Source organism: Ooceraea biroi, chromosome 12, assembly GCF_003672135.1.
Source record: "Ooceraea biroi isolate clonal line C1 chromosome 12, Obir_v5.4, whole genome shotgun sequence".
In the NCBI taxonomy this organism is placed as follows: domain Eukaryota; kingdom Metazoa; phylum Arthropoda; class Insecta; order Hymenoptera; family Formicidae; genus Ooceraea; species Ooceraea biroi.
In genome coordinates, this window is record NC_039517.1 from 3,234,550 (window position 1) to 3,250,615 (window position 16,066).

The 16,066-nt window shown below is 41.1% G+C and overlaps 1 protein-coding gene across 8 annotated transcripts in view; it reads right to left on the reverse strand.

Annotated features, from left to right (window-relative positions):
* The window catches only part of LOC105280521 (nesprin-1), a 92,841-nt gene that overhangs the window by 8,795 nt on the left and 67,980 nt on the right, over nt 1-16,066 (reverse strand). For all 8 annotated transcript variants that reach the window (XM_026974430.1, XM_026974429.1, XM_026974433.1 and 5 more), the window contains 6 exons: nt 15,296-15,989; nt 14,623-14,943; nt 13,251-14,216; nt 8,553-8,855; nt 4,649-4,909; nt 217-2,961 (listed from right to left, as the gene is read on the reverse strand). In XM_026974430.1, coding sequence (XP_026830231.1) covers nt 217-2,961; nt 4,649-4,909; nt 8,553-8,855; nt 13,251-14,216; nt 14,623-14,943; nt 15,296-15,989 — 5,290 coding nt within the window. The remainder of the gene's footprint in view (nt 1-216; nt 2,962-4,648; nt 4,910-8,552; nt 8,856-13,250; nt 14,217-14,622; nt 14,944-15,295; nt 15,990-16,066) is intronic.

Sequence of the window (16,066 nt, forward strand, 5' to 3'; positions counted from 1 at the left end):
TAATATTGTTCAGCAGAGAAAGATATTTAATTTTGCTACCTCGAGTTCTTTTGACTTAGTTCGGTTATTTTAACGCGATAATTAGTCGCAACAGTTTTAGGTTTTGCGCGACAAAAAGAAATAAGAATATTCGATAAAAATAATTGAAACGTATGTACATGACTGTCTTTTTAAACTCGATCGTAGCATAGTAGAATTAACTGGTAGAAATCTTACGAGATTGTCAATAGCTTGAGGAAGCGTAGAATCGATGATTAATTTGGCTGTTACCGCATCATCCAGGTTCTTCAGGTAGCTATAGCATTCGTCCATGACAGTATCAAATATAATCAAATCCTTATCCCGCGAGTCTTGAATATCGAGTCTCTCGGATGTCAGAGTGTCCACCTGAACCGCAATGTCTTGCTCAAACTTGAGAGTTTCCACTTGTACCGCCTTTTCGACCTCGTTTACTAGTACATCTTCCTCCTGTATTCCTAGTTCTTTTTTCAATTCCTTTATCCGTGTCGTGATGTTCTCCCATAGTTGTCTGTATTCGTTCACCAATATCTGAATCTTGTGTGCGTCGTCAGACATGCCTTTCTCTACGATTCGCCTCGCGAGCTTGTCCGCCGTCTGTATCGCGACCATCTGAAAATGAAGTTCCTTCTCGATTTGGCTCAGCTCCTCACATTTTTTTTCTACGGATTTCTTCATGTTGGGATTCTGTAAGTTCGCCACACGGACGTCCACCTGTGCCAGACTTACTATCACGCTACTATGTATGGACACAAATTCCTGATAGCTCTCATGTTCCTGTTGGAGACTCTTCTTGAGCAAAGCAACCTTTTCTTTGAGGGTCAGCCATCTGTCAATTGTCTTTCGTGGTTCGCTCATCAATAACTTGAACCTCTCGGGATCCAATTTAGTCCAGGTCACTTTCTTGAACATCCGTATGAAGTGATCAAAAGTTTTCTCGTACGCATCAACGTCTTTGGCAATCGATTTAATACTTTTATATGCCTTTTCCGAGTTTTTCTTTTTGATCAGGGTTATTTCCATTTCGAGAGAGTTGTCTGTTTTGGTTAGCCATAGCTCGTGCTCGCATGTCAGCCTACTTATCTCCCTCAGTATCCTCGAAACTGTCCTGATGTAATTCTTGCACTCTTGAGATTTGTTCTCCATCATTTCCATTCGTCCCTGCAAATTATTCATACCGCTCTCTATCGCATCCGTATCGATGGAGGCTTTCCACATGTAACAGTCTTGTAAAAAGTTTTCGCACTGCTTCACCACTTCTTTGATCGTAACGATTTTTTCGTCGATTGTAATTAGGAATGTTTTGTTATCTTCTTCTAATTTATCAAGACTAACTTGCGTGATATTCTCGAGGACGACATTTGCCATCAATTTAGTTTCGACATCGACCAAAGAAGCTAGTGTATCGTTTATTTTCTTCAACAACGTCTTCATAGTTTCTGTCAGTTCGTCCAATTTGTCATCGCGCTCTTCTCCGCCGGTTGTTAGGTAATTCCATTGCTTGTTAATCTCATCTAAGGATTTCTGGAGCCGAATTGTCTCTTTCTCGTTGGCGATCTTTATCAAATTGTTTCCAGTGCTCTGCAGCCAGTTGAATTCGCGCTGCTTCAGATTTATATTCATCTCGAGTTCGTATTCCAGTTCGTACATTTGTTTTACCGTTTTCTTTCTCTGCATAACCAGAGCTCTCTCCTCTTTCATTTTATTTGTCATATCTGTTATCCATGATGATAGATCTTTTAACTTGCTCTGCCATCGTTTATAGAGATTGAAGTGTTCTTTGTACTGGCACGTTAATCGAGCCAGTTGGTGTTTAAGATCGCTATGTCGCTGTGACAGAAATATTTTTTGTTCATTCAAGTTTTTCGTGTCGCTCGGACTCAGATGCAGTTCATCTTCCAGAATCTTATTGAGAACATCCAGCTCGCCTTGCATGTCAGCCAGACGGTTTCTCCACTGCTCGAGCGAATCCAACTGTTTTTTCGTTTTGGTTAGACTTGGTTTTGCATAGAAGCCCGCCCTCAGCCCCTCGTCAATTTCCTTGAAGGTCTCGGTAATCATTTTTGTTTTCTCACGATGTTCATTATACAACGTTTGAGTCTTTTGAATAGAATCTCTCCAGTTACTCAGAGAGGCGTGCGCATTGGATATACTTTTGTCGATCAGTCCATACTCATTGCGTATCGTGATGGCCACTGCTTCGTCGCAACTGGTCAACAAGAACTTCTGCTGGTCCTTAAGCAAGTTTTTCTGAGCCTCGCCGCTTGGAAATTTATCTAGCAAAGTCTGAATCTTTTGCTGGATCATGTCTAGCTGCTTCAGGTGGATGAATCGCAACGGCAGGCGATTTTTTTCTCTTCCGATTTCCTGTATCCACTTCAGCAGATTCCTCTGATCTGTCCTGTATTTATCCCAAGCTGTCATCCTGCTGCGCACCATCATTTGCCGCTCCAATATCTTCATTAGCATCTCATTATGCAGATTCGTCAGGCTGTTGAACTGCTCTGTGACTGATTGGTCCCAGTCTTCATTCTCCCGCATCGCTAATATGAGTTTTTGTTGCTCGGGCAAGAGTTTCTGATAAACCTCGCAGAGATTTCGTTGCTCCGACAAGTTTTTGTAGTCACTTGGTATACCTCTCAACAGAAAGTCCCTCACGTGCTTTAGGTACTCCTTCCAGAGATTGAGCGCGGCGACCACGTCTTGCGTGTGGATCAGTCGCGTCAATATTTGATGGTATTGCTGGAAGGTGTCCTGGAACACGCACTGCCATAGCTGGATCACTTCGACGACTGATGCTTTCTGCTCAATTGCGGACTCGTTTATGGTTTGATCTTTTATAATCTGAAGATTAGATTCAGTTCGAGTTAGGTTGAGCAGATGATCCCGCAATACTGTCAGCTGTTCGTTGTTACAGTCATCCTCACTCACTGTCGTCAGTTTCTGAAAGTAGATGAGATCTTTTAGTTACGATCCATTGACGAGGAAAAGAAAAAAGAAAAATTAACAAGGATGGAAAAAGATCTCTAAATTAATTTGGCGCGCTTGGATGCTCTCGCGAATCTCCAGCAGCGCGATCAGCATCGTTCGTTAAATGAAGTCGAGCGAAAATCGAGCGGAGGAAAGGACGAGCGATTTAACGACGCGATAGTCATGCTCAATTGGCAAGTAGGCTCGTGTCGAACCGCCTTTATCCCGCGATCGACGCTGATGATGCGCACCATAAATTCTGTTGGGAAAAGCGACTTGGCGCCGCTCTCAAGTTGGAAAGTTTCGGCTTTGTGTGCACGTTTCGCTGCGTTGCAGCCATTCAGCTGTTGCGGATTTCGTGACTGATGTAATTGCCACCCCGGGTTAAGCCCTTCGGCCTTGACATAACAAATTGTTTCGGAACTACCGCGATTAAAATATAAACGCGCGTGCGAAGCGATCGAGGTTGTGCCAAGCACCAATGGTGCGCCGCCCGAGACGGACGCGTTAATACGTTAGACTGGAACGGCTTAACGATCACTTTCCAAGTGCGGTACAACGTGTACATCGATCCTTGAAAAATGTTTTAACTGCGAGAAATTTGAGGAAGGTCTCATTGTTCTTCAAGGTCCTGGATTCGTTTCCTCGCACGTACGTGCCAGGATAACTAACCAGTACGTCGAATGCACAATCGCAAGAAAAATTTATGGAACTGCATCGTTATGTGCATACTTATCCCTTTCGAAATGCACTAAACGTAAAAACGAATTATTACGGAAAGCCAGACTATACAGGGTGTCCCGGGTTTTAACCGACAAACTGCGGGAGCATATTCTACTAGTGGAAATAAGAAAAAATTCTTATATCGAGTTTGCTTAGAAATGCTTTATTACAAAGTTATAAACCAATATTGAAAAGGAATATGAGATAAGTAACAACGGAACATAGTGTAGAATTTGGAAGGTCGAGGATGTTTATGTTACGTGTATTCACATGTATTCATGTTCACTATTACTATCAGAATGCCAAAAGTGTTTTCAAATGAGGAATACACTGATATTCGTTTCGTGTACGGATTCTGTGACGGAAATGCACGAGCTGCCGTACGAGAGTATCGACGTAGATTTCCTAACAGGAGAGTACCAGATAGATTTAAAGCAACGAATTACTAATTCAGTTACTGAGATGCAACAAAATTTTCAGGAATGTCGTACCGTAACAAATTCTGTACTACGTCGATGTCTAGCTTGTATCGATGCGCAAGGACAACATTTTGAAATGCGTCACTAAATCATTGCGTAGATAATTTTTATTTTTGTGAAAAAATCCGTTGTTACTTATCTGATATTTCTTTTCAATATTGGTTTATAACTTTGTAATAAAGCATTTCTAAGCAAACTCGATATAAGAATTTTTTCTTATTTCCACTAGTAGAATATGCTCCCGCAGTTTGTCGGTTAAAACCCGGGACACCCTGTATATCTTTCGCCTATTACTACTTAGCAAAATTATCCTTTCTTTTATTGAGAACTGCGATTTTTTAAAATCCTTACTCGCGTTATCGCGTTTTATATCATATCATTTTGCAGAGTTTGTCAGTGTTTTGGGTTACGACAAACAGGAGATTGTGGCATAGGCACAAGCAATGTAAAGTACATACCTGCTGGGTTGTTTCTACTATTTCTTTCGACTTGCATAGATCTTTGCGGGTTTCTTCCTGGTTATGGAGACGGTTTTCGACCGTTTCTCTGAGGTTTGACAAGGTATCCTGAACATCTTCAAGTCGTTTATCGAGTATTTTGATGTCACTGTGCAACGGTCCAGTCTGGGTATCGAAACCCACATCCGATGCGATTTGTGCTACCAGAGTGCGTAATTCCGTCAATGTCTCCTTGTGTTCAGCCAGCTTCTTCTGGCAATCCTAAAATGAATTCAGAATATTAGTCAGTTTAATGCATCTGCATTCTATATATAGAATTATTTATACATGTATAAATAATTCATTAATTTATATATTTATTTGATTTATATATTTGCATATACAATAATTATCATAAGATTAATAAATTACTATTTCATCAATATAATTTCTCCCTGTTACGTATAATTAAATTTATATAATTCATAAATTTGTAAGATTATTGTTACTATGTAAAGTTATATTATTACAAATAATGCCGCGCATAGGAATTTTTTCTACAAGATGCAATCATGCGAGGCGCATCTAGATCTAAAGTCTAGAGTCGTCTGTACGGAAAGCATGTGTTTATTCTTCCCTATCAGTATTTATAGACGTGTATGCGTATAGTGTATATGTATTACTCTCCTATATAGGAACAAAGTTTGCTATAAAAGTGTTATCTCGCACTATCCTGGGATTCCACACATCTTGCTCTTTCTTTTTTCGTTGAGAGACAAATTTTATTTTTACGTGAACAATTTCTTCTTTTATTTTAAGGATTCGCGCAGCGATCAGAGCATCTGCCTCTGTATCTAGCAATAGGTGTCTTCATCTTCGTTTTTCTCGGAAACAATCGACTAATTATCGTTCTCATACGGAAAATCATACGGAAAAGAGATCTGTTGTGGCTTTATCCTGATAATTAAATACTCGAACCTGTAACTTTTGGAAGAGGCCTGAATAGTTTATCACGTTCACGCGATTCTCGCATCGATTCCATCTTCGTTGCTCGGTGTCTCGCTGACATAATACGCGTCTTTGTCCTACATATGTCCTTAAGTCAAATTATATGGAAATTCAAGCCGACAACAGTGGTTTTTATAATTAAGCGAAATTGCAGCGATGTTTCAAAACATTCAGATGGCTCAGAAGAATTCTCTTTTTCTCGTTCGTTTTTTGTCGATGACTAAACAGACGAGTGTTTCACGGCACGCACACATTATCAGCTGCGAGACCTTCACACATTTATGCGAGCATAACTCTCTTACGCCAAAAGCAAGATTTCCAAGAGCAATTCCGCGCGGAATATTCGCCCAAATCCTCGGTATCTCTCGTTTCGCAATTCTCGCTAGGAACGTAACGGGAAGGATTGAAACTTGCGAAGAAAATATTTACGAGAGGTGACACGCGCGTCTAAATCTCTCCATCGCGCTGCTAAAGTTATTTTTGTCCCGTTGTTGTAACGTCAGCAGCGAATCTTCGAACCGCAGCGAACGCTTCTGCCATCCCGCAGGAAGAAATTCATCGCGCTCTATTATCCATCTATCGTCGCTTTACCTTTTTCTCCTCCGGCGTGCACATGACTATCGGGTAAGTCAGTTAGCCAGATTGTCGCTCATACTTCCCGTCTTCTAGCGTGCATGATGAAGCTTCGCTCCGAAACGAGGCACGTACACGTGCGACATTATACGGCCCCCATCGTCCAAGCACATGGTCCGAATCCGAATGGTAGATGCGCGTTCACGTCGCTCGCGTATTGTCGCAATACTATCACCACCGTCCGTGTACTCACGCGCGCATGCACTCTCGTACGTGTACAAGATACCGCGCGAGTGCTAAAAGTCTCTCGATAAGGGGAAGCGCTGATAACGAGCGCGGGTCCCAAGTGCTTTCGTCGAGATAAGCTGCTCCGAGGGCGCGCAATTTCGCGAGCGACGGTCTCGGATGCTGCAAACGCCGCAACGCCCTGGACCAGACTGTCGTAGTCTCCGAGGGATCGATGCGCGCGCGATGCGTGCGGGTCGCCCTCTTGCCCCGTATTCTCCAGACCTACCCCTGCGCCAGACGGGCACGCCTGTGGCTGCGGGAGCGGGCAGGAGCGAAGGGCGACGGCGATGATGAGTCGACCTTAGCTTCGTTCTTGTTCGTCCCTTCCTGCCGTACTAATATCGTTACAGAGCGATAGCAGTACGCGCGCGCGAGTGCAGTGGGGGACGATGACATCATGCATTTCTCCATTCGAGGGATGAAAGCGCGTCTGTTGCACGTCTCCGACGTTTTGCTCGTTGTCGCGACAGAAAAAATGCTGCTTTAGATGCCCGGATGTGTGCATATTATTTTTATAAGAATTTGCTCTGACGAGAAAACGAAGTGTACTATTGTTGGCGTTGTCATCCACGTGATTCATATGATTTGGAACGCACATAAACCGAATCGACGCTAAAAAAATTAAACCTCTGTTGTCCCAGCTGCGACGTTATGCGTCTAGTATACTTACAAGTAACACTACCCAAGTGTCACACGCCGATTTTGATAAGCTTTGAATATGTTGTTGTCTAGGTCAAAATATGAGATACATATTTTTTTATATCGGCCCGTTTTGCCATTAAGGGGGTGAAACACCCTCTTGAAAAAAATCGGGTTTTATATTTCTTAGCGAATACCGTCGAAACAATAAAACATATAAGAAAAAGTTTCAAGTAAAAGTTTTATGGATTCTAATGTACTTTATAACAGTGCAATCAGATTCATAAGAAATGTTAGTATATATGCAATTATAGAGAAAAAAACAAACAAATTTAGAAATATTGATAAAAATAAAAAAAGTAAAATTTTCTTGTCAGCTCTACGTTGACCATTTCTGGGTCCGGCAGAGGGCGAGAACCTGACTTATTTTGTTAATTAAAAGTAATCCCCCGACTTCATTGTTATCTCTGTGCGAAAAAACTGTTGCCAGGAGTAACTAGCGTATTAAATACGAGAATACGGACGGGGCGCGTATGTAGCGATATAGAGGTACTTTTAGCTTATTTTTGAAAAATGCGTTTTCAGAATATGACCTTATCATATATGGTTGAATTGTCGTTAAATATGCTTGAAGTTTTGCTGAAAGATAAATTTTAAAATTTTCAAAAATTGTGGAGGGGGAAAGGAATTTCGAAAAATATGACATTTTCGAAAAATCTGATTGCACTGTTATAAAGTACATTAGAATCCATAAAACTTTTACTTGAAACTTTTTCTTATATGTTTTATTGTTTCGACGGTATTCGCTAAGAAATATAAAACCCGATTTTTTTCAAGAGGGCGTTTCACCCCCTTAATGGCAAAACGGGCCGATATAAAAAAATATGTATCTCATACTTTGACCTAGACAACAACATATTCAAAGCTTATCAAAGTCGGCGTGTGACACTTGGGTAGTATTACTTGTTAGCTACCCCGCGTATGCTCAACTGCTGCTGCTGCTGCTTGCTAATTGCTCCCGCAAGTGTCTACCAATGTCTTTGCCGTCTGTCCATCGCGTTAGCTCATCACGCGAGCAATTGTTGCTCCGCAATTCTCTAGCAGAAATGCAGAACGCTGGATATGTCGCAATTACGTTCATATCTCAATCAAGAGATCGATCCTTCGAAGGATCGACAGTATACCTGTTACGTAAATGTCTCCTATGCGAGAGTCGTCGCCTGAGAGAAATCTATTTACTCACTACTTGTCAGTCATTAACACGTTCTCTTCAACTACGCGCGGTCTCCATTTGGGAGACTACACTTTTGCAACCAAAAGTCGTGCAGCGAGCAGCAGGATTTTCGAAAGTGAATTTTTACAACAAGGGCCGCGCATTTGATTTGCGTTATCGGACAAGAAATTGAGCATCACCTACCTTGATCTGTTTTTTCGCTTCTTCCGATGGCAAGTTCTCTACTTTGTTCATCTGAGTGTTCAGCCAGTTCGTGACGACAGCACTGGAGTCCTTATATTGTGCCCAGAGTTTGCACGCGTTTTGATACCGGATGCAAAGGGAGCCCAATTCAGTCTTCGCCTTTTCCCAAGAATCTACGGCCTTAATTACCGCTACGTCGATTTTGTTGCAGACGTCTTTGGTGCAGCTCTCCTGCAGAGGCCTCGCAGAGTCTCGTAATTGGTTAATGAGATTTTCTTTGCCGTCCAAATCACCGCTCAGGCTCTGGTTTTAAAAAATAACAATAATTTAGTTGTACATACTGGCACGAATATTTGGAATAGATAATCTTCGTTACTTTGCACATTGTCAAGCAACTAGAAAAGTTTTGCGTCATAAAAAATATACTATTAATAAGACTTGAAATAATTATTGAAATAATTATCTCGTTCCTTGAGCATCTAATCATCAATAAAATTCAGAGAGAATTTTGGAATGCAATATGTAAGTTATAACATGTCCATCGTTAATTGTTATACAGAATAATTCTTACAAATATATTTCTTAAAACGTTACTTATATTCTCTTTTTTGGCTACTTGACAAGCAACACTTGAAATATTTTAAATTCTGTGAGGCTGGCTTCGCACCAGACAATTCAAAGACTTTCTTTGCATAGGCAGGTCGATTTTGCTTAAAACGCGCTATAAATAAATTCGCGGCACGAGACCAGCACGTTTCGAGACTTACGACATGAATTCGGTCAGAATGTGGTTGAACTAATTCTGTGTCGTGTACTCAGGTTCATTCACCTCTCTGCGAATTTTCGAAGACAAGGCATACGTGGAAGATACACGTCGAATTTTAATTCTCAAATACGAGAAAAAATCTACTGTACCGCGCGAGACGAGATTGTCCCTCACGAAAATCCTCGTAAAAAGGTTTCATTTTCAAATCATATCTATTAATTATTTACGATTAATATTTTGCTGTGTTTTATTCGCTCGAGTTCAAGCACAAAAAATCGAAGTCGATATTAATTACTTCATGCTAGCGTTCCGACGTTCCGAAATTCTAGCGGAATGCAAAGACAAATCGATAACTAGCACTGAGACAGGAAATCATAAATATACGCGCCAGCGACCATCCCTTTTCTTCCCGCTACAGTTTACATACCGTATCATCGCGCCATACTCCTAACAACTTTGGCGTTCATCCTTCGCAATTATTTCTAAAGTGGATCGGCACTAGTTAGTTGCCGCTGATATACCGCGCACGTGCTATACCTCTTGATACCATCAGGCAAAACAGAACTTTCGATTTCAGATATGCGTTTCAACTTCAAGCACACGAATCTATGATGATCCATATGCACGACGATCTATGTATCGTTCTTGAAATTGCCGAGTCGCGGAAGACCACTTGATCACGCGAGGATCTCGCGGAATATCAGGTCCGATAAGTTAACGTCGTTCGCCAACCGAGGCGATTACATCGCACGAAGAAACGTCTTGCGTTACGTGCAATTAGGCATCTCTATAATTATGTATGATCGCGTCGATAGTCGTGACATGTCGTTGCATCGTTCGCGGTACGATCGACGTCACTTGATCTCGGATGCGCATTTCATCGCAATTTATATTTATCGCTGCACTTACGTTGTACATAATTGATCATATATACAACTTTGAACAGTCGCGCATAGAGAAAATAGCAGCGATAATCGTACATACTTACTGCTCAATTTGTTCGCGACCGTATGAACGCGATTATGAACACGAGAGCGTGGGCTGTGCGCGCGTGTGCGTTCGTTTTCTTGATTTTACCTATACGAATGCTAGCTCGTTACAGGCGACCTGTTGCATTTATTTACTTTACGCCTGACGTAATGCATGCTGATTTAATACGCATCGATGGATAACGGTGCATAGATTCGCTTCGTGTGTCTCGAACGCGGCGCACGCGACCCGCAATCGTCTCGCGTGTAGGAGAGGATGGATCGAGCGTCGTGAGATCCGGCGGAAATCGATCCTTGCGAAATCCCGTACTCGCATGCACATTCGCGCCCTGCACCTTCGTATAACGCACTTCAACGCGCGGGAAAGCAAGTGTCCGTCCCGCACGATCATGTTTCTGATTTTCCCTACGGCGGTGAAGCATTTACAAAAAGAAAGAAGAAAAAAGATCGTATTTATTGTATTAGTTATTGTACCGAATACGCGCAGCACGATGCCCATCACGTTGTTCTCTATCGTTCGCGTCGTTTCGGACAACAATGCAGTTAGATTGAACTTTGCCACGCTGCATTCCGGACTGCATCTCCACAGCGGACTTCGTTATCGAAGAAAACTTAGTCATCGCTGAAAACTCCAAGTCTGACGCCACAGTACATTTTTCCTCACGGCAACGCGGCTCCGGAAGTCCTGCTCCGAATGCTGCTCATTTATCCGAACCGATTTGGCTCGTCATGCGAGGCGGAAACGTGACCGCGTCGCTGAAGAAAAGGCCTGCTGCTGCCCGCGGCGAGGCGGTGCTTTACCTTGAAGCTATTTATCGCGCTTCGTCTTCGTCGTGGAATTTCAGCATCGGAGGGTCGCGGAGAACTTGCGAGGCCTCGTTCGGCCGACTCGTGTGCGGATGTCGCGGATCGCGCTTATCCGTCGCCGCGACCGGCTGATAATGCGGCTTGAAATTCAGCGTAACGCCTCGAGAGATATCGACGATACATAGGAAAGCTCGCGACGATATTCTCGACAACGACGTAAACGCAACCACGGGTCCCGCGGCACTGATAGCCGCCGCAACGGCGTGCGATAACGCGGCTCTAAAGTCCGAACGAGAGAGCGGGAGAGCGGGAACGCGACGCCTGCGCGTGCTGCCGGCGCTTCGTGTAACACGTGTGCACTATTTGTAGCATTGATGAAATCGCCTTACACTTGCATCGGATCTGTTTGACTTAGCGTGTCTTAAGGGGGGAGCCTGCTTTAGAACGCTGAAAATAAGGTATATTTTACGAATTGTTTTTGGAGAAACTATACAGCGGATCATTATAAAACTTTGATGCATTTATTAGTACATGTTTAAGGATAAAAAAAATTATTTTTTGATTTGAATATATCGCTCGTAGAGGTCGTCCTGGAGAAATCTTAGTGCAGCCGCGTCGCCGGCATTGCAAATTGGTGAGCATTCTCCTGCCTCCAAATTTCGTCTAAACTGAAAAATTGAAATATCTTCTCGTTATTTATGAATTCCCATCGTCGATGAACCAAAGAGAGAAGAAAAAAGTTGAAAAGTGTCAAAATGGTGGATCTTAGAACACAAAAGTACGATTTTTAGGCAGTTTTTGAACTTTTTCATGCAAAAATAATTGTTTAACTTAATGTTTTTATGAATATTAAAGGTTCATTGACGATGGGAATTCATAAATAACGAGAAATATTTCAATTTTTCAGTTTGGATGAAATTTGGAGGCAGGAGAATGCTCACCAATTTACAATGCCTCCAGGACGACCTCTACAGGCGATATATTCAAATAAAAAAATAATTTTTTTATCTTTAAACATGTACTAATAAATGCATCAAAGTTTTATAATGATCCGCTGTATAGTTTCTCCAAAAAAATTCGTAAAATTATACCTTATTTTCAACGTTCTAAAGCAGGCTCCCCCCTTAACGCGTTTCGAGCGGTGGCATTAAGGGGGGAGCCTGCTTTAGAACGCTGAAAATAAGGTATATTTTACGAATTGTTTTTGGAGAAACTATACAGCGGATCATTATAAAACTTTGATGCATTTATTAGTACATGTTTGAAGATAAAAAAATTATTTTTTGATTTGAATATATCGCTCGTAGAGGTCGTCCTGGAGAAATCTTAGTGCAGCCGCGTCGCCGGCATTGCAAATTGGTGAGCGTTCTCCTGCCTCCAAATTTCGTCTAAACTGAAAAATTGAAATATTTTCTCGTTATTTATGAATTCCCATCGTCGATGAACCAAAGAGAGAAGAAAAAAGTTGAAAAGTGTCAAAATGGTGGAGCTTAGAACACAAAAGTACGATTTTTAGGCAGTTTTTGAACTTTTTCATGCAAAAATAATTGTTTAACTTAATGTTTTTATGAATATTAAAGGTTCATCGACGATGGGAATTCATAAATAACAAGAAAATATTTCAATTTTTCAGTTTGGATGAAATTTGGAGGCAGGAGAATGCTCACCAATTTACAATGCCTCCAGGACGACCTCTACAGGCGATATATTCAAATAAAAAAATAATTTTTTTATCTTTAAACATGTACTAATAAATGCATCAAAGTTTTATAATGATCCGCTGTATAGTTTCTCCAAAAACAATTCGTAAAATTATACCTTATTTTCAACGGTCTAAAGCAGGCTCCCCCCTTAAAGTTATAGCGAGAAGAATCTGACTGGTGCTTTCTGCGAGCTGCCTGAAAATTTTAACTCCACAACGCAGTTCCACTTTCTCATCTGATTTGCATTCTGTTTTGCTGACCATCGTCGCTTGCTCGCAGCTCGCACGCAGTGCAGTATTAACGAGGAACGAATCGCCGATCTCGCATGAAGTCGTTCACCAAGTTGACGATAATTTTGTTGATCGACTGCTCAACGCTGCGAGCAGATCGTCGTCCCACTTTCGCATTAGCCGTGTAGAAAAAAATAACTCACCTTGAGTCGTTCGGTAGCTTTCAGCAGCCTCTCGTAGTTCATCGGGCCTTGGGCGGTGTATACTTCCCTCATGTAATCCGCCTTTTCCACAGATTTCTGGACCAGTTGCAATTTTTCCTCGAATCGCCCCCACAACCTCAATCTCTCCTTCAGCAATGACAGCAAATGTTTGGACCGCGTTTTGAAGCTGAGCTGTATGCCCACTATACTGCGTAGCTCTGTTTCTAAGCTCTCCGTTATCGGGCACGTTGCGTTTTCGCTGATCAGCAAGTGAGAGCTCTGTACGCTTAGTGTTTCTAAATCCTGCCAAAGAACATGCAATTTGGACATGACTGATTGACAACGGTTCGCAGCCGCGGCCACCTCTGCACTTTCTTCGTTCTGGCTCTTCTCGCACTGGTCTAGTATCGTCGTCAATTCCTCATTAATTTTCTTGAAACGATCCAACCCTTGTTGCAGACTTTGAAGCTTGCTTTTAAACAGTCTCGCCGCCTGTAATTGCCCGTCTATCGTATACTCCAAGTGTCTCGCCGATGATAACATACTTCCGATTCTTTCGCTATCCGCGATGGATGATATAAGACCTAATCGGCTTATATCATCCTGGGCCACGATGATTCTTTCGAACAGCACGATGGTCTTCTGGATGTACAGATCAAGTTCCTCCATTGTCCTTACTTCGTACAAGTTTTCGTTTTCGATCTCCGTTCGTATTTTGTCGAGTTCTTCCTCGAGTAATTCTATTTTCTTCTCCATCGAGATCCCCTCTTTGTCAATGCTTTTAAGGACTTTGTAATGGATCTCGCGGATCTGCTTGTAGACCTCTTCCCAACGCTTCTTCAGTGCCTCGTGATGGTTTTGCTTTGGCTCCATGTTCGATAGGGGAATTATTTCTTGAGACTGTTCAAAGCAGGATATCGCTTCATTATGTACGTTCTTGTAAACTTCATAATGCACTTTCACTTCCTGTACAAATACAATAAACGATTACTTAATTGAAAATAATTAATGATTATACAATTATAGTGTATGTGTGTGAGTAGTCTCAATCCGATTTATAGCATCTAATTTATTGTAGGCATACTGAATTATGTCAACGTAAGATTTCAAGACTTTCGGGAAGAAAGCAAACGGTGACGACGATGTAACGTAACGTTCGTTTCGTTCTTCATTTTTAATCACGAATACGGCTCACGAGAAAAAGAAGACGCATGCTTCAAATGGCACGAGGCCAAATGCGTGAGAAACGTGACCCAAATGTACTCTGAGTGTCGTAAATTCAGTGATGAACACTTTAACTAGATTATCATGTCGTAAATACATTTACAAGATTTAAGATGAAGATCGGAGAAAGAAAGGATCCAGAACTTACCCAGAAATGACGTACGTCAGGTTTTCCTTCTGATTCTGACTTTCCTTCTGTCGTATATATCTTAACAAGTTCTTGCTCAGCTATTTTTAACGATTTCTCCGAGCAATCTATTAACGACTCGTATTTGTTCCAAATTTCTTTGAAGGCCAATAGTTTCCTCAACGAAGAATTAGTATCATGTTGCAGTTTCACGATCACGTCTAAGGGCTTGTCAAATTGATTCTCAGAAACCTCGATTTTGATGAGATCATGAAGATCACATGACATCTTGTGCAATTTAATCAATCGCGCATGATGATTTGCTATGTCCGATGTTAGAGACTGAAACAACAAGTTAACAAATCAGCGTTACATTTGCAACTTTACATTTGCATTTAGATTCATTCGTATATATTTTCATAATATATAAAAGTAAAGGAAATGAAATAAATATTATATATATTATTAAATAAAATCCAGCCTCTAACCGCTCTATATTATTCCCTCAAAATAAAACAATAAAGAAAGTGGGAATTAATCTAATTTCAAAAAAAATATATATTAATATAAAATTTAATGAAATAAAAAATAGCACCAAAATCAATAAAATAAAATTAAACATAAATATTTTCGCCTCTAAAAAATTCTTCTCATCAACCAAGGATAAAAACGAGTTTCTACAATTATATCTGACCTGATATGTGCTGATGTGTGAATCGCATTGCTTCAACTCCGTCAACTTATTAGGCACAAGTGTTTGCTGAAGCAGAAGCCATTTTTCCTCTTCCTTCAAATCTTGCTCGAGGAGCATCCATCGTGACGCTACTAGAGCCATTTCTTGGGCTCTTAAAACCGCCCGATCGATTAATTTTGTCGCTTCACCATGGAGTTTATTGTGCAGATAGGAATGCTTATCTCTGGTTTCAATATCTAGGTTGCCTTCAAGTGATTCGAGAATCGTGCTACAATGATTCAGGTTGAGGAAAAACTTTCGATGTTTCTGCATCTCTTCTTGAAGGTGCTTCAGTCTAGTTACAGATATTGGATTATCTAGTAAACTCTGAGCGATTTTGATGATTTGCTCAAATTCCTGAAGAGTCTGCTCGTATTCTTTAGCCAAGGCGAACAATTGAAAAACATGTTCTCGTTCGATGCATATATCGTGCTCGATCTCCTTCGTCATCTCGTGCGCATCGTACATATCCTTGGGTATAATCGCGTTGGGATAAATATACTGTAATTCGCGAGCAGTGTTGAAAAGTTTAACTGTCTTCAACATATTCTTGCGATTTATATTTTCCAATTTCTCAAGTGTTGTTAACTTCCGTTCTGTTTCGTGTTCGTTTCTAGTTATGTCATTCAATTTCTCACGTTGAGCCTTGATTGACCTGTAATGAGAATTAAATATTCTATTATAATAGATGTATGTTTTATTAAATGTGATGAAAATTTTATTTACACATTT